Raw genomic sequence first — 25,900 nt, 5'->3', positions numbered from 1 at the left:
AGGTGTGAAAAGACAGTGCCAGCAGGATTTACGCTGGAAGGAGAAAGAAGGGAAGCTATTGTAGGGTATTATTCAAGGCAAGACAGTACATTTTATAAATAGGGGAACATGATAGAGATTTCCTGATGATCCTTCCCCTGTGGCCCCTTGCTGAGCAGTCCCTTGGTTCAGCTATCAGTTCAGTGTAAATGCAGACATCTCATAGGGCTCTGATGCCAATTTCACCATAAGCACTAGGAGTTTAAGTTCTGATCACAGTATGTGTAATGTTAAATAGATCTGTAATTCTGAATAACATGCGCTATCAAGCAAGCAGATCTTTCCCTCATATGTCTGCCTAAAGTGGGCAGTTATGGGCTGATCTGATCGATCGGCCCAAGGGTAAAAGGATTAGATCACAACAAGAGACATACAGGCCAGGCTGAGGGCTGCATCAATGAGCTCATTTTTAGCCAGAAATCGGTCAAGTTGGCCCATTGGAGGGAACCGCACATGGTCAGATAAGCTACCAAATCAATCTGAAGAGAGCTTTATTATGCCTGTGTATGGTCCCCTTAAGTATAATTGGTGACTTTGGATCATGTTTATTTTGTTGAGGCTTCAACCACCAGGGGGAAATCTTCCCCTTTAAGCTCACAATTATGTTTCCCTTTTATCCATGATCTGTGACACCATGAATTGCACATGCTAACGTGTCTCCAATAAAGCTGTGTACTTTTCTAATCCCTATTGCTTTGCAAGTAATATTATTTTGGTATTATATCCATAAAGCATAAATATTATTCTGCAGAGCAGAAAAGGGAAATTAGCAATATAAACATTGTGACATGTTTCAGGAAAAGTGTCTGGAAAGTGCCTTTATGTTCAGCTCTCTGGAGCCAGCTCTATTATTTGCTGTCATGCTTCATGAAGAAGACACTTTTGGCCGTTGTATTAGGAATTAGTGCCAGCAGCTAAAAACTATTACTGTGAAATTAGACCTGAAAAAGAAAAAAAACCTTTTTGTAGATGGGGTTATATTATTGCAAGTCACATAAGAGGGTCCCTATAAATTGGCTTCATACTTGTGTTTAGCTAGGAGTGTCTGGCTGGTCTCAGGGGATTCGATTTACTCTTGGAAAACTGTTAATTGTAAGGGTCTGATAACACTATGCAACATATGAAGCCACGGCTGTAAGATTCTCCTCCTTTAGTATGATGTAGAGAGTAATATTCTAAGACAGTTTGCAATTGGTCTTAATTTTTGTATTTGTGTTTTTTGAATTTTCACTTTTTGTTCAGGAACTCTTCAGTTTCAGCAGTTATCTGGTTGCTAGGGCTCAAATAACCTTAGCAACCAGCCAGTGGTTAGAATGAGAGACTGGGGTATGAATAAGAGAGGACCTGAACAGAAAAGCAAGTAATAAAAAGTAAGAATAAAATTGTAGCCTCACAGTGCAATAGTTTTTTAGACTGTTGGGGTAAGCGACTGCCATGTGAAAATTGTAGTGCCAAAAGCGGAAGGCTAATCATTCAAAAACTATAAATAATAAAGACCAGCTGAAAAGTTGCTTAGAATACTAAACATACTAAAAGTTTACTTAAAGGTAAATTACCCCTTTAAAGCTTTTTAGAACTTTCACCCTTTCACCGACAACTCCAACCTGTTGACATGTTGAAACGAATTGCATTAGACGAACTTGAATACAAGACGAGTGTCAGTATATGGTTCATTGGCTGCAGCAATGCCTTTGATTGTGTCAGTCATGCAAAACTCATAAAATGGGTAAATGTGAGCATCTCATTACTTTCGAGAGGAGCCTTTACACTAGACAAGATGACACAGCCAGAATAGAAGATGGAGAAACAGACTGGCTCCAGATTAGCAGAGGAGTTAAACAAGACTGCATGCTGTCACCATACTTATTTAACCTGTACATTGAACATATATTTAGAGATATCTAGTATAAATAAATCTAAATCAACTGGACTTGCTAAGTAATCATTTAAGATGTTTCACTACTCATCCGAGCAGCTTCTTCAGTTCAATATATAATGAGATGTAAGACTGGAGGGTGATAATCAAGTATTCAAGGTTGTTGAACGAAACATTAACATTATTCAATATATTGATGACAATACACTAATACACAATTAGGAAGATATGGAAACCCTTTTAAAGGGAAGATGAGACTATAGTCGAATAGAGTAAGAGTTGATGGTGACGACATAAAAATGGCAGGCTGCCTCGGTTCAACTATCAAGAACAAAGGATCGGCCTGTCAGAATAGAAGAGGATGTAAGAACTAGAAACATCAGATTTACTCATGTGTTTATAAAACAAAGAAGAGACTTTTTCAGGCTATTATGAAAATTTTCAGCTGCACGGTGAAGGAGTACATGAAAAGCATTGATGCCCAGGTATCTATGTAGCTGTGCAGTGTGTATCCATTTAGGCTGATTCTCGGCCTGTGTTTATATGCAGACATCGAGTGGATTTTAATGTGAATATGTATACTCAGGCAAATCTTAGCTAAAATCTGCTCCTTGTTTTCACCAAGGCCAACACTGCGTGCAGACACAGGAGGGAACTGAGGCCAGCGGATTTGCTGTATTACAGCCCTGTAATTACAAATATTTGTAAAAGATGTACCTATGTAGGGTGCTACACTACCCAACAAATTCCATTTCTTATGTGTTGGTAATAATGACATGAGCTCGTAACCATTTCCCTTGCCCAGACTTAAGACACTTAATATTGTATTGATTGAGATTATGCATTATTAGTATGAGATAAACATATGGCTGCTATTTTTTCTGCGCCCTTTTCTTTTTCTGTGTTTCCTATGCTTTGCTATGGAAAGCAGTGACAGCCAGTTTTGGGCTTTTGCCTGTATAGTGCAGTGTGGTGCTCACAAATAGAAGGTGCCATAGACATTACACCTGAAAGGAAAATCACTGCTCTGCATCAGCGTGTAGCTTGTAGCTGGTTTACTTTGAAGCAGATAAGCAATGGTTTCTCCTTATCTCCTTATCCAGTGATAAAATGATTTGTCTCCATGACAAAGTGCCCAGAAATACATTTCCATTCACATACTCCACATGCAATGTACCCACATAATCATGTGAAAATGCCATTGTCCTCATGTGCTTAAACCATTTCACCGTATGTAAAGTGTTTTACATGAAGCTGTTTAAGTTTTGGGAAGGCATTTTTAGGCACTTATTATTTAGCATAGCAACCTGCTCTAATCAGTTCATCTAGCCCCTAAAGCTTTGGCTACTGTCTGATACACGCTGATGCAAGAAAGTTTGGTTCATCAGTACTTTTTTCGACCCTGGTGGCAATGAATGAGTTAAAAAGCTACATTTTCCCTCCGTTGCTGTGCTCTGGGTTGCTCTTTAGATAGGAGCTGCATTTCATGTTATTAATGAGCCCTTTGGAGCAGGTAGCTTTATGGACTACGGTGACAGCCGATCTGATATCAGGGCATGAGGAGCTTCTTCTCCAGTCTCCATGGCAATGGTGTCCTCATTGTCCTGGCTGCTCTGCGTTCCGCTGGAGACGTTGCTATGATAAGACAAGTAGCAGGTCCCCACTTAGGGATCTCTAGCCCTGATAAGTGTCACCGAGGATATAATATGGATTAATGTGGCTGCCGTCCTGTTCTTCTGCTTCTACCGGATTTGAGATATAGCTGGGATGCCCCAGATCGACGTTCGAAATTAATAAATTGTTACTTGGGGCCTTCAGCAAGAATCATTCTTTATTGTATAATATGTAGGAAGCAATTCTTGTGAGCTTTTTCTTTTTTGCTGTCATTTTATACCCTTCAATCCCAGTATACCATTGCAGGCTGTTCCACGCCATCACACTGCCAATAAACATGCCCCTGACTTGCCTGTTCATTTCTACATGCAGTGCTGGCTCTTGAGAGATGCAGGCTCCTTTGTTTCAAATTTACTATATAAATATAATATGGGCAAAACTCACCCAGTACAGATAATTACCTTTTTCTTGATTCTTACATTTTTCTCTTTTAGAATCTTTTCATGATCTGATCAGGTTCTTACACTGTACTTTTATTTCTTCTTCTAGGAGCTCTTTAAAGGCACAGAATCATTCGCCTCGTTGCTGCGCCGCTCCCCGCTGGTACAGATGGGTCCTTCCAAGGATAAAATAGCCATTGGTAAAATTTTCCACATCGTTGGAGATGATCTTTATGTCGACTTTGGCGGAAAGTTTCACTGCGTTTGCAAAAGACCAGAACAAGATGGAGAGTGAGTGAGACATCCATAACACTTGCCATTAGAGGAAAAGCCGAAAGCCTGTTTTGCAGCCTTATTTGCTGTTTTTTTACATTTTATTTTGGGAATAGTATAGTACAGGGCTGTCCAACTGGAGGTCCACGGGCTGGATGTGGCCCTCTAAGGGATTTTTATGGCCCCCGGTCTGTTTAGATGCGCCAAAGACTTTACTGTATGACATAATAATTTTAATTGAATATGGCCCTCCAGCATGAGAGATGCAATAAAATTGGCCCACTACATGTAATAGGCCCTGCCCCCTCCAGTGACATCAGAGATAGGATGGGTCGTATATAAGTATTTAAGGAAAGATGGCTCCCCAGGTTGGGCCGGGTACTGTTTGGAAGAAGGTGCCTAAAGGTTGGGTCGCATTTTTGTTGTCCCTCCAATGGCCCACAGAGGATAAGTCACCCACACGTAATCTCAGCTCCTGTGGGAGGTAACTTCACACAAATTCAGGAAACCAAGCGACGCGTATGCCTTCCCACCAACAATTCACTTTATTAGTCACCTGCAGTAGCTGAGATTTAACTGGGGGTGACTAATCTACCCATGGACCATGGCCCTTAACATTTGTTACATTTGTTAATATATGCCTCAGCAGCACCAGAAAAGTCCCAGTGGCTAATAGATCAGATGTAACTGTTGCTCTGTCCCAGGGAAGCATGCTCAGTTTGTAAAGCCAATAATCTGGCTCGCTGGGGGTAAGTAAACTGTCTAAAACTTTAGAAAAACTGTAAAAAATAGAAAACAATGAAAAATCATTGTCATGTGCTTGTTTGAAAAGAATGTTTTGTAATAGTGGTCTGTTCCTTTCATTATAATTTAGAAAAAAAAGAAAGAATTAAACCAGGGTCTTCCTGAAATGAGTTAATAACCCCAATCTAGATGTTTCTGTGGTGAGAAATGGCTACGGGCGTACAGTGTCTCCTGCTGGTGTCATATACTAGGCATCAGTTCACGTTAATCACATGGACACTTTAGTTAACTTGTAGTATGTTATGGAATGTCATATTGCTATCAAATTTACACATAGTCTTCAATATTTATTTTTTTAGGTTTTGAATTATTTCCTCTTCTGCCTCTTTCCAGCATTCAAATGGCGGTCACTGACCCCAGCAGCCAAAAACTATTGCCCAGTGAGCTTACATTTTTATTATCTTTCTAATAAGTCTCTCTCGTATTCATATTCCTGTCTCTTATTCAAACCACTGCCTGGTTGTTAAGGTGAGCAAGACCAAATAGCTGCTGAAATTCCAAACTGTAGAACTGCTGAACAAAAAGACAAATAACTAAAAAAACCACAAAAAAATAAAAAAACATATGAAAATTGTTATAGAATAGCAATGCCCATGTCATGCTAAAGGTTAATTTAAAGATGAGCAACCCCTTTAATACATGACTCTCTTTATTGCGTGGGTAGCTTATTTTAGGCTCTCCTTTGCAAAAACATTTAACAGTTAACTGCTCTGTTGGAAAAAAAGAAGAGAATTTTGGCATAGGGGTCCGGCTTGGAGCCATTGTGCTGTTTGCACAATCACTTGGCTTCCTACTCGGTGCTGAGAGATGTATATAAACTCACTGGCACCACGGCAGTCTCTCACATGCTCCCCTGTCAGGTTTCTCACTCACACAAGCAGTCAGGCAGTTGTGTACTTTGTTTGTGTATCTCGTGTGCTCACAGTGACACTCGAGGAAAGAACTCAGTGACACTCTGTTTAGTTGCCTGCACTCTAACGTCTGATGTATTCCTTAGTTGCCAACACGTTGAATGATTCAGCATTTTCAGTGTTTGCAAATGCCAGATTATTTTCACCGTTTTAACACGCATGACAAACCTGTGAGCGCTGTATTTACCATATAAACACCCATGCCTAGGGTGGCAGCTTTAGGAACCGGTTACCTACTGTATATAGGAGAAAAAAAGTGTTTTCAAAGAAAATAATTCCTCCCAGGAAAGACATACTTGTACAATGGGAGTATGTATAAATAAATTGTGTGCCAGTAAATTGCATGACATGCAGTATGAAAAGCTTTTATTCCTGACAGTACAGATGTATTTATAAAGGTATATCCATTTCCAAGACAGCAGTATCAGTAGGGGCACTGGGTATTTGGTGCATTATGGAATCCATGCCTTGTTAGGGTACTTTCAGATAGGAATACAAAGTATTGGAACCATAATCTTGTAGCCTTATTGCAGTAAAATGCATTAGTTTAATTGCAAGCCCAGGCGTCAGTACTGTATAGGCATTTTCCAGTTCCATGTTTTACATTGTTTTTTTATTTTAGCCATTCACTTGGATCCCAAATAGTGCCCCCTTCGACATACCAATGCTCTTTTATCTGTTAGTGATCATTTGTGGCTTATGTCCTGGATGTCCAACATCACATGGTCCAGCTTGATACTGCAGCTAGGTGCTCCGTTTTTGGATATCGCTGGGTTAGGTGATATTCCTGCTATTTAAAAAGTAAAAAAGTAAGGATTTTTATCTAATAGGGTCACTATTTTCTAGAATATTGTTAAATTATTTAAATGTAGACTTCCTATTCAGTGTCCTGCCATTCAGAAGCCACTTGTTGGGAGGACCTGCCAATGAAGAAGTTAGTGAAACATGTATATGACTGTATATATCATTTGCTTTATGAGTCAGATGTACTCAAGCAATTTATCAACCCTGAGCAAAAGTACTACAGGTAGTCTCCCAGGGGTGCTTTTGTATGTGCCAGGTCCCATTTGGTGCCATAAAACACTTGGCGGCCCTACTTCCTACCTATTAAGGGTTTCTTTGTTTCATTTATCAGCGAATGGTGGAGGGACTTGGCCATGGCGCCTCCCCAGGCACTGTACAAAGAAGGGGTTTCAGATGTAAGGCAGCATAGACACATCACAAGTCTGGCATGAAATCGGGCACAGACTGAGCTCTGATGCTTTATTGTGGTATAGGAAAATAGACTTGCTGGATTGGCCTATTCTGTCGTCAAGCTCTATGTCTCTCTGTGTATCTGGTATTAGCTGCTGAGTTTCACTGCACCTTTGTGTAAAGACTACAGGTCAGAGAAAGTGGCACGAGTTGTCTTTCACTGTCTCTTGTGCTGTATAATTCCATCTCCTCCCATCCAACACAAACAATGGCAATGGTGCCACGGTGTCTGTCACCCTGCCTCAGCTCTCCCACTGCATCTTGTTCAGGGCCTCATACCGTGTTTCCCCGAAAATAAGACACTGTCTTATATTTTTTTAAGCTCCAAAATATGCACTAGGTCTTATTTTCAGGGGATGTCTTATTTTTCCATGAAGAAGAATACAGTACACATTTATTCCATCTTTTGAGTGGGTGTCTTATTTTCGGGGGGTGCCTTATTTTCTGAGGGGGGTGAAAAATCGGGGGGGTGCCTTACTTTTGGAGGATGTCCTATTTTGGGGAAAACAGGGTAGATATATATAATATGAGTTTTACTTTCCACTGATGGAGTTGCCTGTGGCGCTGGAGCTGGCATTTAACCCTTTTGCCCATGGCACATGTTTATTCCACTGTATCTCATTCTTATTATCTTTGCTTACAACCAACCACAACACTAGCTTTGTGAGACATCCAAAAACCACATACATAAAACAATGACCCTTTAAATACCACTGTGTACATCATACAGTTAGTAAATTTGAATATGAACTTCTCCTTTTAGGTAATTTTATATTCCCTTTTATGCAATATGAGTATTCTCGTGCAAGTGCAGACCTTTTGTAATGCCTCTGGTCTGTAATGCTCTCCTTGGTGGCTTCTGGGCAAATCTTGATTGCTCAGCAGTGTTATTGTCATCAACTGTCCCTGAATGTTGCCAATGAGAAGGAGCCCTGCAAGAGTATTAATATTCCACCCACTGAAATGCATATGCTTGGATTTTAAAAGGATCTGGACACTTTTTTTTATCCTTGCTATTCTCTGTGCAGCCTCCAGAGGGCACAACACTCTAAAAGTAGTTTCTCACTTAACAATTAACTTGATATTTGCCTGGAGAGAAAAGCACTTCAGACAACCAGCTACTCAGAATCCCATATTCCCAGCTGACTGCTGATGTTGGAAGGGATGTTCGTGGGAGTGGATACCTACCTACGTGTCAGAGTTGCCTCACTTGTTAGCAGGGGGGCTGCTTTGATCAGAGCTGTAAAGGATGGATCTCCTGCTGAGATTCAACCTCCTAACACTCAGGGTTCTTCATTTTAAAGGAATAAAGCAAATTATAATCTGTATGGATCAGCTAAGGGAAGAATCTATGTTCCTTTGGGTTTCTCTATACTACAACAGAGAAGGCTGGCAACTCTCTGTCCCCAGGGACAATTAAATTTTACCAGGAATAGGCTTATTGCAATGTATAGCTGCAGAATTAACCCACTAAGCATGTGAAGAATTAATATTATATTTTGAGTAGGTAGCCATAGTCCTATACTATCTATCTGTTATGGTCCTTTAGAATGTACATGGAAATCAATTGTTCTAAAGGAAGTACAGTATCTATGGCATTGAGCTGTGCGCCCCTCTGCTGGCACTGCACCTCTATCCATGCCCACTTATCAGACTGCTGGATATCTATTGATCCTTCTTTATCCTATAATCGCAATTATAATATCATGCACATACCCAGAGCAGCTGTCTGGTCTCTGGGGTGATCACAAACCTATTCCTAGAACCTGTTACTTTCTGCTGTATTATTATTACTGTACTGAAATATTTTGCATTAAAAAGCACCACCTATTCTTGTTCTAAAAGCTCTTACAGACCGGTGTACAGGCAATACATATACCATACTGGTAACTGCGTAATATTCTGTGTGACCATGCTCAGGGTCTAGGTGGGTAAGCATGCCTGGCCAATGGTCCTTTTGTATTGTATGAGCGTTAAAGAGGGATATATTATACATATGTTTGTATCTATATAGAAGTTTCTATACTTTTGCAGAGTCAAAGTATTTTGTCCCCCACATAGCACTGCAACCTGAATTTGGTGCTGGGCTTCTAAAACCCCTGACAACTTTTAATTGTATTATTTGCACTATTTTAACCAACCTGCTGCCCTCCTGCAGGTAAGATAAGAGGATTTTGTTGAGAACCGTTATTGAGACACAGGATGAGTATGTTACACAGTCTATTTAGTTTTCATGCCAAATACCTGCTAAAAGCTTGTGTTTACTAATGTACTTTTTCCCATACTCGTACAGGTATGGTAGCTGTTACCAGAATGCTTGGGACATGGGGTTTTCCAGATAAGGGATCTTTCTGTAATTTGGATCTCCATAACTTAATTCTGATAAAAATAATTTAAATATTGAATAAACCCAATAGGATTGTTTTGCCTCCAATAAGGATTCATTATACTTTAGTTGGGATCAAGTACAGGTACTGTTTTATTATTACAGAGAAAAGGGAATCATTTAACCATTAAATAAACCCAATAGGGCTGTTCTGCCCCCAATAAGGGGTAATTATATCTTAGTTGGGATCAAGTACAAGGTACTGTTTTATTACTACAGAGAAAAAGGAAATCATGTTTAAAAATTAGAATTATTTGCCTATAATGGAGTTTATGGGAGATGGCCTTTCTGTAATTAGGAACTTTCTAGATAACTGATTTCCAGAAAAGGGATGCCATACCTGTATATAGAACCCTCACTTCTACTTTCTTATACCAAACTGCTCAGCTGTGTCTCCCTCCCACGGAACTCAAAAGGCCTGTCTGCTTTCTAGGTGCCTGTTCCAAATAGCAGCTGCAGAGATCAGTTTCTGACCCCATGCTTCTGTAGTGGCTCTATTGCCAAAATCTAAAGAAAGGCAATGCTAGCACATGTAGGAGGCAATAGAAATATCCGAGTTAGCAAACTGAGGGATATCTGTGTTCAAGGGCATAAAGATGGTGAACCAGAATTCCTTTATTTCTTGCCATCTTTATCGTAGTAATTAATAAGCTTATGCAGATGACAGAAGCTGAGTGGTCAGTGAGGATACACACAATGGGATATTCCGAATGTTGGCCCACTTGCCACTTTTGCAGTAAAACCTTTACCACACTGTCTTGTACTGAAACCAAAGGGCGTTATCCCTGCAAACAATCCTGCTGTTTGGCCATGTTTATGTTAAAGTGCTATTGTATTTCATTTGCTTATTTGTTAGATCAGAGTCCTGCTGGGCTCTAGCTAATGTCTGAGGGCAGGAACTACAGCACCAGTCCTCTCTCTCACCTGCAGATCTGTCGGAGTCATGGGATTAAGCATATGACTTTTCATAGACTTCCCATCTCTTCTAAATGGACCTCATTGTCTGTAATGAGCTGGGAACCCTTTAATTCTTCACTTGCAAGCACAACATTCCGATGGCCAGGGCCGACGTGTAGGTGACGATGACAATGGGGCTGATCTGCATTTGGCTTTGCTTTTGTTTGTGTAGGCGACTGCCAATAAGCTCTTTACACTGACTTTAAGCTTTGGGGCCAAGCTGCTCTTTGGCGCGGGGTGTCACACCGGGAACAGGGGAGAGAGGGAGGCATTCTTCCGCCCTCACTTCCAGGGCTCCCGTGCCCCCTGTGAGCATGAAACAGTGACGGAGTACAAAAGCTGTATACACTGTGCAAACAGAGCACCAAAGCGCCAGTACACTGACTCATTCTTCCCTCTGTGTGAGAACTGAGGGGGACTCTATTCACTCCCTTTGTGCTGGTGTCTGTCAACAGCGCTGTTTGGGGCCAGGCTCATTGTGCCGGCCAGTGTTTCTTATTGACCTAAGCCTGTCCCTGCTATGTTCCCAGGGTTGAAGTTGGGAGCAAGAGAATGTTAGTGAGGAGAGGGCGAGGGAAGCAGCCATGGGCTAAATGGTTTATTTCATGCGCAGTAGAAGCTGCCATGTGAGCTGCTGCCGACAGTTCCTTTTATTGGTGTTGGCATTTAGAGAGATCACATCAGGGATAACTAGAAAGGTGTTTCGCTTTCCCAGGCGCATCCATATAAGCAGTGATCTGAGCAGAGTTAGGGACCATTGCAGGTTAGCAGTGTAGCTATGTTGTCCTGTAACCCCTAAAATGTATGCAAATCATTGGCCCGAAAAAGGAACACGCCGGCCTGTGATGTTCTGGCATTTGGTTTCATTGAAATCAATGTGTTTTTCAGAGCTATTGCAAACTGGTTATTTAGCCCCAACTGTTCATTGAACACTGAAAGTCAGCTTGTTCCCACAGTGTAACAACTGCTTTTGGTACAAGAACGGGTTGGAGGTGGTGCATCTTAAAGGAACAGTAACACCAAAAAATGAAAGTGTATAAAAGTAACTAAAATATAATGTGCTGCTGCCCTGCACTGGTAAAAGTTGTGTGTTCACTTCAGAAAGTCTACTATAGTTTATATAAATAAGCTGCTATGTAGCCATGGAGGCAGCAATTCAAAGGAGAAAAGGCACAGACACATAGCAGATAACAGATAAAACACTATTGTATTCCACAGGGCTTATCTGTTACCTGCTATGTAACCTGTGCCTTTTCTCCTTTTTTCCAGCTTGAATGGCTGCCCCCATGGCTACACAGCAGCTTATTATATTAAATTATAGTAGTGTTACTGTAGCAAACACACCAGTTTTACCAGTGCAGGGCAACAGTGCATTATATTTTTATTACTTTAAAGCTCTTTCATTTTTTGGTGTTACTGTTCCTTTAAACTCAAAAAACGGTAAATAAGAAAATAAATCCTGAACAGCCAATTAAAACGTGAGTAAATCAGTGCTAACCTTTTTTATATGTAGGCAAACACCATCAGACTGAGCCTACACCAGAGCTCTAGTGTGGGTTGCTAACAGGCTGGTAGTTAGGGTAATGCCTGTTATTAACAGGAAACAAATCAAATTCTAAGCTACCTCAAGAAATGCCACATTCCTATTACTTTGCCATTTATCGTGGGCAAAACAGAATCCTAAGCATTGTGCTTGTAACTGCCTGTAAACAAAAGTACTACAAGCCTTGGGGCATATTAAAAAATGTAATTTCATTTATGCCATAATGGGAATAAAAGCAAAGAGGATGGCTATGTTTGCTTTATGGCTGCACCAAGTTGACCATTTGGTTTGGGATTTGGCACAATTTAAGCACTTTTTCTAGGGTTCAGCTGAAACCTTAGTGTTCAACCTGTTTGAATCCAAACCCTTATGGCTTTAAATTCCTAGGTAATTGAAAGCAAATATTTGATTATACAAAGTTTTGACTTTTCTTTTACATTTGTATATGCAAATTAGGGTCTGATTTGGCCAAATCTTCTGTGCAGAGTTTGGTATTTGGAATTATTCAAGATTTACGGATTTGGTACTTTCCTGATTTTCATTCTGATTGAATCTATATATCAGATGTTCATACTTGGCTGTTAATGAGGAGTGGGCAATCTGTTGCATCTGAAGCTGGAGTTTAACAACATCAGCAGGGTTTGCAGTATATCCCCTTGTTTAACATGAGTGTAATGGATAGGGCTTGTACTTGTACATTTTTTTCTGTTGTTTTAAGGTACATAAAAATAAAAAAAACTTGCATAAGGAATGCATAGAGAGGTTATCTTTTTTGCCTTTAGAACTACCATATTTTAAAAAAGATTAATAAGCATACTTTTTAATAAATTACTAGTAGTACAAGTACTGGATCTGGTTGGTCAGAAGGTACGATCATGAACCATCTTATTTAGCGTGAGTCTTTCTATGCTTTCCCACATGTTCTTAGTGAGGACTGTAATAGGGCTTGCCCAAAAGGTATATATACATTTGTCGGTCTGTAAGCAGCGTCTCTGCAGTGTATGAATAAAAGCCAATCGGCTGTGAATGACGCAAGGTTAATTGGAAGCCTATTTCAGCAGCTTAATTGAGCCCTGGCAAATTACCAAGGTCAGCAAAGGCAGAAGAAGGGGAGAATTCCAGACTCACCCTTGTCTGTGGCATTCAGTGCTCCATGCTTGTATCTACCTGTTTAGAAAGCTGTCTAGACCTAATAATAAGTGGGGTGCATGCTCCCATTCAGCAGTGGCTCACAAGAAGGCTAAAGAGCAAGAGTTTCTTATTGATTTCCACTGCTTCTGCTGCTTAACTCTTGCTGGCATGGCCTGCAGTTGTGTGAGGACTCTGCCCTTTCTTTGTACTTGGTTTAAATTTCTCCTTATAAAGAAATGCTTGTTAATTCCAACACTCAAATCATATTCAATAGTCATGGCAATCTCTGCACAACTCCATACATGTTGCACAGCATTCCAAATGTTAAAAGAACATTGTGCAGTTATATTCATATAAGCCTCGCTTTAGATAAATGAATGTGACGTTACATTTTATTGCCACGTGCTATTTATATGAATTTGGAGTACCATTTATGAATTGTACTGATTTGTCAGTACAACCTAGGAGAATCCAAAGGTGGTGTAAGTCTTTATTAGAAGACAAGGAAAGCCCAATTCATTAGGGTAAGAAAGCTCTGTTGCCTTTGTGCAAGTCAAATTCAGAAAGGGGCACGTGGAAGAGAAATGTAAGACAACAGAATATTTTTCCAAAAAGGAGCTCTGGCCTGGGACAATAATTTTAATTTTTTATTCTATGTCAGTAGAACTGCACCAGCTCCTAAAAGGAAATGCTTGAGGTCAAAATGGCCATTTTGGAATGCTTTGGGATGGTGAGATTGGATCAGGTGTGCAAAAAAGTTTGGGATTTGTTTCACAAGAGACTAGACTGGCCAAGTTCATAGTCTTCATCTTAATTAATTGAAAGCCATTACATCATGGAGCCATAAAGCAGTGGACAACTGGTGGTGTTGCACTCTTTTCATGACTTACCTTGGTATTTAGCCATATTACTGGTGAAGGATTCAGTATTGGACTCAGATCATATATTAAATGTTTCACAGGTTTGAATTCATTTTTATGCTCTTCTGCTTTGTCTCAGTATGGGTTAGGTTAGGTAGAGCAGAACAATACCAGTGTTGCTTCTTCTGTATAAGGGTTAGTAGTGCTGCTGTGGTTGTCTGTCGTAGAAGACAAAAAAAAGAGGGGCAGAGGAGCCTGGGTTACTATTTAGATCAATTTCATTACTAGAGACTGTTGACTAGACACATAGTGATGAAGCCATAACAATGGCACAACGAAAGTTGGCTGCCAACCATCCAGGTTAAAATCTTCTGCCGTGTAATTGGGCGTCAGGTTGGGCTGCATGGAATGATTGGCACTGCCCAAGAATCACCCTTCAGGCTGTGGCATGTTTAGCCACTGATAGAAAGAAACTTGCTACTGTATTGTTATCCCACCTGGAACCCATTACAGCTTGTTCTGTAATTTAATTTACTGGTCCGCCTTAGTACTGATCTGTAGTGTCTATGGGACATCTGGGTATTTGAACAACCATATAAACACAAGGCTAATCATTAGTCTCGATTGTAAGCTAAGCGTACATATAATTATGCCTGTAAAAACCAACCAGACTTCTTTCCTGAAAAAATCTCTAACTGCCTATTTGTTCATTAGGCTGGACACTTCAGCTCTATGGATACCTAACCCCTGTATTTAGGAATCTGGGTGCATCTGTACAGAATGCTTTTCCTTTGCATCTCTAATTCAAGGCTACTTAAAGAAATTGGTGGTTTAGGACAGAAGCAGATGTTGGTTGAGGCAAATGGGAAATTAGCGGCACCTCCTGCTTATTATTCAGGCATGTGTACTATAGTGAGGGGCCTCAAACAATCAGGGCACGGACTTATCTACGCTTTATATCACATGACAATCGCATACCAGTCTCGCGCTCTTTCCTTCTGAGTCTGTGGCTCTATTTCCCCAGACTGGCAAGCACCATACTTAACAATAAAGCATAAAGTCCTTTTATCTCATAAAAAGGTCACAAGTCTATAAAAATAAAATTTTATCGTTCATTCCTAAAATATGTAAGCAGCAAATTCCCATACTAAATCTCACTCTAGTTACCTGAACTACCATATTTATCAAGGATCAAGTCGTCATTGTCACAAATCTCCACACACAAACCCATACTGACCTATCTATCCACTCACATACAGACCCATACTGACCTATCTATACACTCACATACAGACCCATACTGACCTATCTATCCACTCACATACAGACCCACACTGACCTATCTATACACTCACATACAGACCCATACTGACCTATCTATACACTCTCACATACAGACCAATACTGACCTATCTATACACTCACATACAGACCCATACTGACCTATCTATCCACTCACATACAGACCCACACTGACCTATCTATCCAATCACATACAGACCCATACTGACCTATCTATACACTCACATACAGACCCATACTGACCTATCTATCCAATCACATACAGACCCATACTGACCTATCTATACACTCACATACAGACCCATACTGACCTATCTATACACTCACATACATAAACTATATATACCAACATCAATACTAACTGTAGATATTAGTATAACAATCCAGGCCCCTCTTAAAGGCATCAATAGAATCTGCCATTACCACATCACTAGGAAGAACATTCCACAACCTCACTGCCCTCACTGTGATAAACCCCCTACGCTGCTTCAAATGAAAGTTCTGTACAAATTATTATCGACTGATTATTGTGACAGTGGGTTATTTTACTACAGTTTTAAGAATCCACTTGCCTCTTTCTGTCTTTCCAGACCCTTTACAAGCTGTCACTGTGCCCATGCTCCATATATAAAAGGCTGATATGAATAAAAACCTTACAGATAGATTTTTCCTTTCCTTATCCAGCAGCAGATTAATATTCTCTGCCTGTTTAACCCTAAACCTATGGCAAGAAGGAATTGTTGGGCCCATTATAATATAAAGCAGAACTGATGGGACTTTTGGATTTTGGATGTTACTTAAACGTCTTCTGGTGTCTGGGTGCTGCCGTTGTACAGATTGGGTGACCTTCCTGTATGACAAAATCATTTTAATATAATGTGGTGAATATATGCCAAATATTGATAGCCTGCAAAACCCAGAAGATTCAGGAGAATTTATAAAGCCCCAAGTTGGTTTTTTTTTTTTTTCATGTTTAGGGGGTTGTAAAGGGTAACTAAGGTACTAAATGAATACATTTTATGGTATAGATTTGTTGTAATCCTAGACCAGATAAAGACCTTCCAGCTTTCTGTGGCTCAGCCTTCTTTCTCCTGTACATTGCTTATCTCATTTAAACAGCACAATATAGCTAAAATACCCCATATGACCGTGTATCGAAAATAGTATAAGACCATGTAATTAGTAAACACCCCATAATAAAAATAATCCCAGGGAAATGGCATTATTATTTGAAATGCTTCTGATTCATGCAGTACACCGTATGTGGCAGTAGAGGTCAGTGTACTCAAAACTCAATATTTTAATTGTAGTAATACAGATTAATTGGTTACTTTCAATTTTAGAAACTGCTCTGAGGGATATAATGAAGATTATATGGCAACAGCAACCAATAAATATATTAATAAGATAAAAGCGTGCCCTGCGACTGCTGGTAGGGACCCAAGACGTGTGTGTGTTGTGTGTTACCTGTACAGAGGTAACTGCCAGAATGCCTCTCTCGCCCATTGGAATCCATAAAGTGCTTGGAGTAGTGTTGTGCCTGCATGTGTTGAGTTGTGACTGTGTGTAACCTGCCTGCAGCTGTAAGGGATTTGTAAGTGAGAGATTAGCGCTGATAGACACACTTTGGTTCTGGCTGGGCCTTAAATAGGTGCTTGTCAGCAACAGGAATGACAGATCAATAATGTGCATGCAAACTGCCTCCCTCCCCAAGCCTCACACCTGGGCCTGATCACTCTCAAGCCCAAACCCTGTTATATCTATCAGTCTTTATGCTGAGTTGTGTGTCTCCTCGCACGCTTCGCCTGTGTGTGGCACATAGACCTCACAGCATGAAAAGCAAACATGACGTGTCCAGTGTTACTTTCATCTGAAAGGGGAATGCACGCGTGGCCAAACCCTTTAATGTACATGCAACTTCCATTTTAAATTCCACATTGGTAGATTGCATGGACAACGGGAAATATGTGTGCTTTTGTTTTGCATCGTTGTGTTTATTAATAAGTATGGCTGCTGCCATAGTTGCTTTACAGCAGTAACCTTATTGGGGCCACATGCTACTAAGTTAGCAGGGCTCTCCTGAGGTGGCGCCCTACCAGCAAGTAAAGGGGCCCAAATTTTCATGAAAAACGGTACATTGCTTGATAGCTTTACTGGAAGAATAACAGCATGTTTTAGACCAGGGGGAAATTAGTACTTTTTTATATTTAGCACAAGGCCAAATATCCTCATATTTTACAACAGGCGGTAAAGTGTTAATACACGAGTTTGCATTTGCTGTAAAGCTCCATGTATAAGGTCAGGCTATATAAATAAAACTATTAAATCCATAAATAACAAATAATTGAGGGTACACAGTATTCAGACCCTTGACCAATTTTTTCATTTTCCTAACTTAAAATATCCTACACTGACATTTTGCTCTATAATATTTGTGTTACTAAGCTCTAAAACTCATAATTTAGTTTAATTTGACATGGTTTTCTGTTATAAGAGAGAAAGAAGGTGGCCTACAGGGTAATATATTATAGGGACGCTTTGGCAGAAATGACAGCTTTGAGTCTTTTGGGGTAAGTAGAGGGGTTTGGGAGGGATTTGCCCCAGGGTGTTCAGATTAGTTGGAATCATACTTTGGAGCTGGGAATGGAAATATTTATCAAATAGAAGGAAGAATAGATGAATATAGCGACAGCAATGACAGTGGACAGTAATGATTTCATATTCATTTATAGGGCAATAATCCCATTCTATTCTTTGAAGTTATGATCTTGAAATCCCAACATTCACTGTTTTGAGTTTAGTGTCTTTGTTGACCCCCCTTCCTTTACTTACCTTTCTCTGTGTTGCTAGCACAGACTAGCACAGTTGCTCAAGTTAAAGTCTAAAGAAAGACACATGGGAAAAGTAAATAAATTGGTGGCTCTGTGCAGCTTTAGGGCCGTGACACACTGGGAGATTAGTCGCGCCAAGTTGTTTTTTCTCCAAACTAGTGAATTTTTTCCCCTAAAGAAGCACTGGCTTGGGGACTGACTGGGGGTGACAACCATACTGGTGCTAGCCTTTGCCAGTGATTCAGGGTTTCCCTGTTCTTTAACCTTAGCAGACAAGGTCTCTGGTATTTGGCCAGGTACACTCACAAGGACACAGAGGAAAAATACCCCTTAAGGAGTTCCTGCATCACCTCTTTGTGATGTTGGGTTGTTTGGTATAGCCTTCCCTTCTTCCATGGCAGTAATATGTTAGTTAAGCTGGCCTGTTGCCCATTATTCATTTGTATGAGGGGCTTTGGGCTGCAAGTGGTACAAATCAAATGCCCAGTAAAGGAGATTGCACCTCATTCTGAAAGAAGTGTGGTTAGTAATGGCAATGTTTGAGCAACCTGGTTCCAACCCCTGTTACCTTTGTCCCAGTATCCATTAAACTCCAGGTCCCAAGCATGCCAGATGACATATCCCACTGCTGCACAACATAACTAGCTTTTTTTTCAATGCAAACTCTTAGAAATATCCCAAATATATTATGTGGATGTTTCTCTAATTTAAACAGCATGTGGTCCCTGCAGTATCCAAGAGAGCTGAGAAGTTCCATACAGAACGGCTTTGGGGCTGCTCTGCTTACAGGTCCATCAACTTGTTGCTCGTGTTGTCAGCATGTAGCAGTTTGCATGCAGTATGCAGTTGGCATGAATGAAATAACCGCAATATCAATAAAGAGAAGCCCTAAACAATGTGACAGCGGCCTGTTAAGCTGAAGCAGCTGCCATGTGCTGTCTAAAATTGTGAGAGCACCTTCCCATCAAGTTCTCAGGCTCGGGTGTAAGGTCAGGCCAGGATTAGTACGGGGAGCCTGCTTTCTCCATACTGACAGCTGCACCCGGTGACTTCAGCCTCAGCACTTGTGAGCAATGCTAACAGAGCCAGCGTGTTGGGACCAGGGGGCAATCTCTATGCCGTTGCATTTGCATGTTTTACAAATTCCTCATTTAAGGTTGGCTAAAGCCAACTGCTGGGCACACTAGGATGTATATTGGTATTAGTGCAACCAGCTTTCATCTTGGTAGAACTTCCAGCTCTGAAATACTGCTTTTCAGTTGCAAATGCATTTACTCTTATTAGGCCGCCATTGGGTCCCCCATGAACAAAAATGCATGTAGTACCAAAATTTTGGCCTTGTGTGTGAAATATAAACAGTTGATTTTAGTACATAATGAGCAGTTAAACTCGTGCTAAGTAACGGTCATTTTTTGGGGGGTTAGTGGAATTTGCCCTAGGTTTTACCCCTACACGCCTTCCTACTCCTGCTCAGTCATTGCTTGATATAGAAGATATGTAAGCTTTTGCATAAATTATGTAAACTGTGTAAGTTTAGGGGCCCAGTGATCTTGCTGCAGGGCCTAAAAATAGTCACTGGTACCACATAAAGTATAATTCATTATTATACTAATAAGTCAGTATTTTAATTGGGGGGTCAGTGAAGTTTATATGTTAGTAACATAAATTTCTTTAAAATAACTTTGCATAAGTTACATAGATTGCGTAGGGGCCCAATAATGTTACTGTAGAGCCCAATAACCAATTATTCCACTGCTTCATGTTGATGTTGGAGATATATTTTAGTAAAATAGCTTCCAATATAAACAGCTGATGTTACTCGATAATAAGCAGTTCATATAAATAGTTACAATGAAGAATCAAAATGCTAATAAGTCAGTCAGCTCATTGGGGGGCAGTGGAAGATTTTTTAATTTATTGGTGGTCAGTGGAGTAACCTTTGGAAGCAGCTTTTGACCGCTTTACTGCGTCTGAGCACAGTCCTGGACAGCTAAACGGGCCATTGGGAAGTGCCCAAGGATGGCTGTACAGAGCTGTTAGGAGAATTCCCCAGGCAGAATATTTCTTCAATATGGAGTATGGGCCTGGGGGACAAGGTCCGCATTATTATCACTGGGTGGTGCCTGACAAATATCCAGCCCCCCCCAAGAGATTTTCACTTTCCTTGTCCTGAAGCTTAAAAAAATTCACTTGTGCAAGTATGTTTCATTTTCATTTATCAAAATTGTATATTTGGGTTTATATCCTGTTTATAACACCAGCATGGCACGCAGCCAAAACCTGGTGGCTTTGCTCAACTGCCCAGGGAAACCTGGTTCATGTCAATGCACTTGGTTGGAATATGGAAAACTACATCATATTATGTGCAAAAAGGCATGGATCTGTGGGAAACCATGGGTGTTGGTACCAAAGGCTGGGTTTCATGCCAGTTTGTGCACTTGGCATAGTAGTAAACAAGCCACAGTGTTTGCCTGTCCCTTGGAGAGACCATTAATGCATCATTGTGCTCTTGTAGTCGCTACTTACTCATCCAGTGGATGGATTGATTAGGTTCTATAGCTGGTGGGACATTTACATTCTTACTGCACCTTCTTAAAGAGGCATTACACTTTTTTCTGGATCAAGAAGGGTTTGCACCTGGCTAGCGTGGGGCTGAATGAACAGTTAGGCCATTGTTATTGGTAATATAAGAAGGCTCTGGAGAAAATAAAACGTTCTCTAGAAGAAATTGATAGCCTGTCTCACTGATTTGCATTGTCCATGAAGGAAACGCTGGAGGCTGCTACTTACATTGTATTTCAGGCACGTGGAATGTTATTGCTTGGGCCACGGATTCTTAACCTCTGCAACCCAGAAATGCTCCTCTATGCTGATCTCCATTTATACAGCGACATGTATTCCTACAATAGGTAACTGCAATAACACATGTACATAACTAATGCTAAACCAACTGTTGGGTCGCAAAAATGATTCCCAGAACAATTGGGGGGGTCTCCAGAGAAACATTCCTTGTATTCTTGTGGTACCAATAATTCTGGGAAAGCATAGCTATTGTACTTTTATACCTATTTACATTGCTTCAAACACCTTGTGGGACCGGTGGTAACTTTTTGTAAATTTGTTGAAAACTAATTATATAACTCTGTGCATCACTCTGTACACACTGTTTATACCAGAATTCACCTTAAAGGACAAGTAAAGGCCAAATATCATTTTGTCTCACATGAAAAGTCCATCCATTTTTGTACAGAAGAAGCTTGTTTTAAAAAACAAAGCCAACTAGTTCAACTGCAATTGCCCATAAAGCTCTGAAGCGAGACCAAGGCAGAACTCAGCGGCTAGAGGGAGTTTTTATATGTTCGTATCAACCTCCGAATGCAATTCAGATAATTGCAAAGACTGTGCCTGGTTGCCATATCAATGCAGCATGTCCCGATGAGGAAATAATGTTGAAGGAGAAAAAACAAGGAGGTGGTTAGCACTGATGTAAGTGAAAAGTACATTAAGGAAGCACTATTTAGACAGCAGTCAAAAAAAGGGTTTCCTTGTCCTTTAAACTTCTGGTTCTTCTAGTAAATCCCTGGCTGACAGTATGTGTTCTCCCTTGTCTCCTAATGCCCTGCTCTTTGTGATTTAATGTGATTTAAATGACCTACAGCCCACAGTGTCTGCAACTTTGGAGGTCTGGTTGCGAGTGAATGTTGACTATGACACGCTGATATAATCATATCAGAGAAAGTGTGTGGGCTCCAAATTATCATCCCTACAATTTTTGGACCGTGGCCATTAGTTGTTTAGTTGATTGGACAGGTTAGAAAATACCTATACATTTAAGCAACATCATCATTACCGGGATGAAGTTTCCATACATCACTACCATTTCCAAGACATCATTTTCGTAGGATTGTTCTCTGTCAATTAATGGCCAGAACATTGTTTAAACGTACAATTTAAATCTAAATGTTAGTTTTAGATTGTTGCATTAAAACGTACAATTCATATTCAAGCATTTGCTGTAAGATGACTAAAATCTGAATGTGTATGGCCAACTTTAGAGTGGGCCTAGGCCCAGAGAGTATATGCCACTGATCTTAACCCTTAGCCTTCAACATTTGTGCACTAGACCTGCCCTTTGTCATGCCATTGAGAGGTATGTGTCAGGTTCCAGGCAAATGGAAGCTAACTGTGGGTTAGGTCTGGCTTGGGTTTGTCCTGTTTTTTTCTATCCAGCTCTAAGCTCAGCCTAGGATGACTGTTTGGGCAGATTAGAAACCATTGTGTTCAAGGAAAGCATGTTATAGCATTTATTATGGTAATAGGCTGGTGTTATGCTGTATAAAACAAAATTCCCTGTAAAAAAGATGTAAACAGCTGTGTAAAGTAAATGCCAAATTTATCGAGTTGTGTTTTATTTTACACCAACTGAAATAAGTTCCAGGAGAAGTCGCTCTAAAAAAATTACTTTGTTTTTTATATGGTGGAGCCTGGTGTAGTTACTGTTACATTGTGTCTAAAAGACTGAGGCTTTTCCAGCATTTAGGTGCACACAGCAGTAATAACTTTCCTGGTACCACTAGGGATATTATATCTGCCTGTGATCTTGGTGTGCCAGGCTTCCCGAGACTCTGTTACTGTGCCAGGAGCATTTTCCCACCAGTAGATTAAATGGAGTCAGCTGAATTCCCTGGAGCTGGGTCCCTCTACATGACCTATTGACGAATATCAGTATGCAGTAATCCTATGGAACAGCTTCCGCCTTTCCCACAATCTTTTCTGTATCTATCAGACTCACATCTAATAGGGTAGGATTATCCAATCTTCTCATATAATATATATCTGAGCTCATATATTGCTGCACACTGAACCCCATTGCAGCAAACAGAGCAGGATTAAAGGGGAACTTAACCCAAACACAATGTAATAAGCTTTTTGAAATATAAACATAATCTCAAGCAACTTTGCAAAATATGTCAATTTAAAAATATGCAGGGTTTTCATTCATTTTTAATGTAATAATATGGTTTGGAACAGTTAAATAAGCCTGGGCCCCTGTTCTCCTGCTGATATGGCTGACAACTTTGAGAAAAAAAATGTAACTGTAGCTGACTGTCATCAGCCTGCCTTCAGTCTGCATCCTCCAAGTCCCACAATCCCCTGCACATGATGTCAATAAGGAAAGCTACATTGCAGTGCAATGCAATGCGGGTTATATAGTTCCTGCATGCTGTCTGTAAGCTGTGGAGAAGTTGTTACAATTTGTAACATTAGGTTAGACTGTCGAGGTTGGGGTTGTTTTCTCTGGAAAAGAGGCGCTTGCGAGGGGACATGATTACTCTGTACAAGTACATTAGAGGGGATTATAGGCAGTTGGGGGATGTTCTTTTTTCCCATAAAAACAATCAGCGCACCAGAGGTCACCCCTATAGATTAGAGGAACAGAGCTTCCATTTGAAGCAGCGTAGGTGGTTTTTCACGGTGAGGGCAGTGAGGTTGGGGAATGCCCTTCCTAGTGATGTGGTAATGGCAGACTCTGTTAATGCCTATAAGAGGGGCCTGGATGAGTTCTTGAACAAGGATAATATCCAAGGCTATTGTGATACTAATATCTACAGTTAGTATTACTGGTTGTATATATATATAGTTTATGTATGTGAGTGTATAGATTGGTTAGTATAGGTTGTGTGCTGGGTTTACTCGGATGGGTTGAACTTGATGGACAATGGTCTTTTTTCAACCCTATGTAACTATGTAAAAAACTATGTAACTATGTAATGTTTTAGTCCCTCCTCCCCTGCCAGGACTTCAAATGATGCAGAAAGAGAACTGTTTTGCAGCTGGATTTCAGCATATAAAAATGGTATTTATTCATACTTTTTGAGGGAACAGATTACAGTGATAGGTATATTAGTGGTTTCTGTGTTGTGTGAAGCTCTTTAACAAATTTTGGTTCGGAACCCGGAGTTCCCCTTTAAATGATCCATGTGGTCAACACCATGTGGCAGATGTTTCAGTTATGCCTGCTTCATCTGTGGGTTGGTGCCTCAATAAATAACTAAATAAGAAGCGTGTAGGCCAAAGACTAGCTGCAGCCTTCAGTTGTTGTTAAACAATCTCTTTCAGCATCCTGCCAACAGCCGAAGGGGACAGAGGGTTAGGCATCCCTGGTGTAGGCTATCCTGTGTTCTCACATATGTTTATATTGGTCTAGCTGGGAGTACAAACAACTTCTGCATCATTAATTATATGGCATGTTGCTCTTGAAGGATATATTTATCTTGCCTGCTTTCCTAACATTATTCTCTTGCTGCTTATGACTTCTGGCTACTGTGGGCACTTGGAAAATACAATAGAAATAGGAAAAACGAGAGGAAGTTCTTATTGTAGAATGCACTTTTTATTCCATTCATTGCCTGTTACACAGGATGAATTCATGCAAGGGGTGGAACAATAAGTATAAGGGTTATGGATGTTCCCTTTGTGCAATTAGACAAAGAAATAACTTTGTATAATCACTTTAAACATCATAGATAATAAGGAGATTGAAAACCCACTGTAGCTTTCATTAGGCCAAAGCCACATGGTAGGGCCCATGAAATATAGTGATCTGAGGGCTGCCATCCTTGGAGGGATCCAAATGGTATAGCTGCACAAAGAAATATCACCAAGATCCAGAAAAAGAACCCGGGAACTACTGTATATACTTGAGTATAAGCCGATCCGAATATAAGCCGAGGTACCTAATTTTACCTAAGAAAACTGGAAAAACTTATTAACTCGAGTATAAACCTAGGGTGGGAAATGCAGCAGCTACTGCTAAGTTTTAATATTCAAAATAAAAACCAGTAAATTACATAAATTAAGGCATCAGTGGGGTATATGTTTTTAAATATTTATTTAAAAGAAAAAACGTAAACTAGCTCTGTAAGTGGAGAAGAAAGAGGGTCAACAAAAACAATATGAGTACTACCCCATGCTCATTGCACATTGGCAAACTGGCTGCAGACCCAGTCCTGGAGGACACGTAAGGGGGAATAAGTATTGCGACTGGGAGTGGGCCAGGACACTGGAGGGTCTGGTTGCGGGTGGCCTAATTTGCAAACAAAGGACAGAGGGTGCTAGTCTAGAGGGACCCATGGCACCTGACTCGAGTATAAGCCGACGGTGACTTTTCAGCAAATTTTGGGTGCTGAAAAACTAGGCTTATACTCGAGTATATACAGTATTCGTTTTGGTAACTCTTGCTAACATTCTGGGAAGGCTCACTAGCAATGGCTGCACCCAGCAGTGCTACGGATAGAGCAGGGAAACTGTTTGTTTGGGGAGATACCACTGATATCTGGGAAGGTTTGCTACAAGGTAAGGTTAGAACAATGCCTCCAACAGCACTTATTTATGTATCATTTGATTTATTTCCTGTTATTTATATAGCAACGCACATTTTTTTCGCACCCCTATTACACCCTAAAAACTGTGCGTGTCGATCATTCCTGACACTGCCATTTTTAGAATAAAATCTGTCCACCGCCTCCAAGTCACATGCAATCCTTAAGTGAATCTCTAGTGGGATAAGAAAGTAAGTATGGCGTAAACAGGGCAGCAGAATAGGATCAAAGGCAGCAATTGTAAGTGTTTTGTTTGGTCCTGACTTCCCTAAGCTTTTTTTGGCGCCATTAACAAAC

The 25,900-nt window shown here is 40.4% G+C and overlaps 1 protein-coding gene across 1 annotated transcript in view; it reads left to right on the top strand.

The window, feature by feature from the left end:
- mrps28 (mitochondrial ribosomal protein S28) overlaps positions 1 to 25,900 on the top strand; it is a 50,539-nt gene that overhangs the window by 5,134 nt on the left and 19,505 nt on the right. The window contains 1 exon segment of the mRNA NM_001102816.1: positions 4,079 to 4,260. Coding sequence (NP_001096286.1) covers positions 4,079 to 4,260 — 182 coding nt within the window.

Source organism: Xenopus tropicalis, chromosome 6 (assembly GCF_000004195.4).
Source record: "Xenopus tropicalis strain Nigerian chromosome 6, UCB_Xtro_10.0, whole genome shotgun sequence".
NCBI lineage: Eukaryota > Metazoa > Chordata > Amphibia > Anura > Pipidae > Xenopus > Xenopus tropicalis.
Note: the sequence above shows the minus strand (reverse complement) of the source record. Positions and strands in the feature narration are given on the sequence as shown.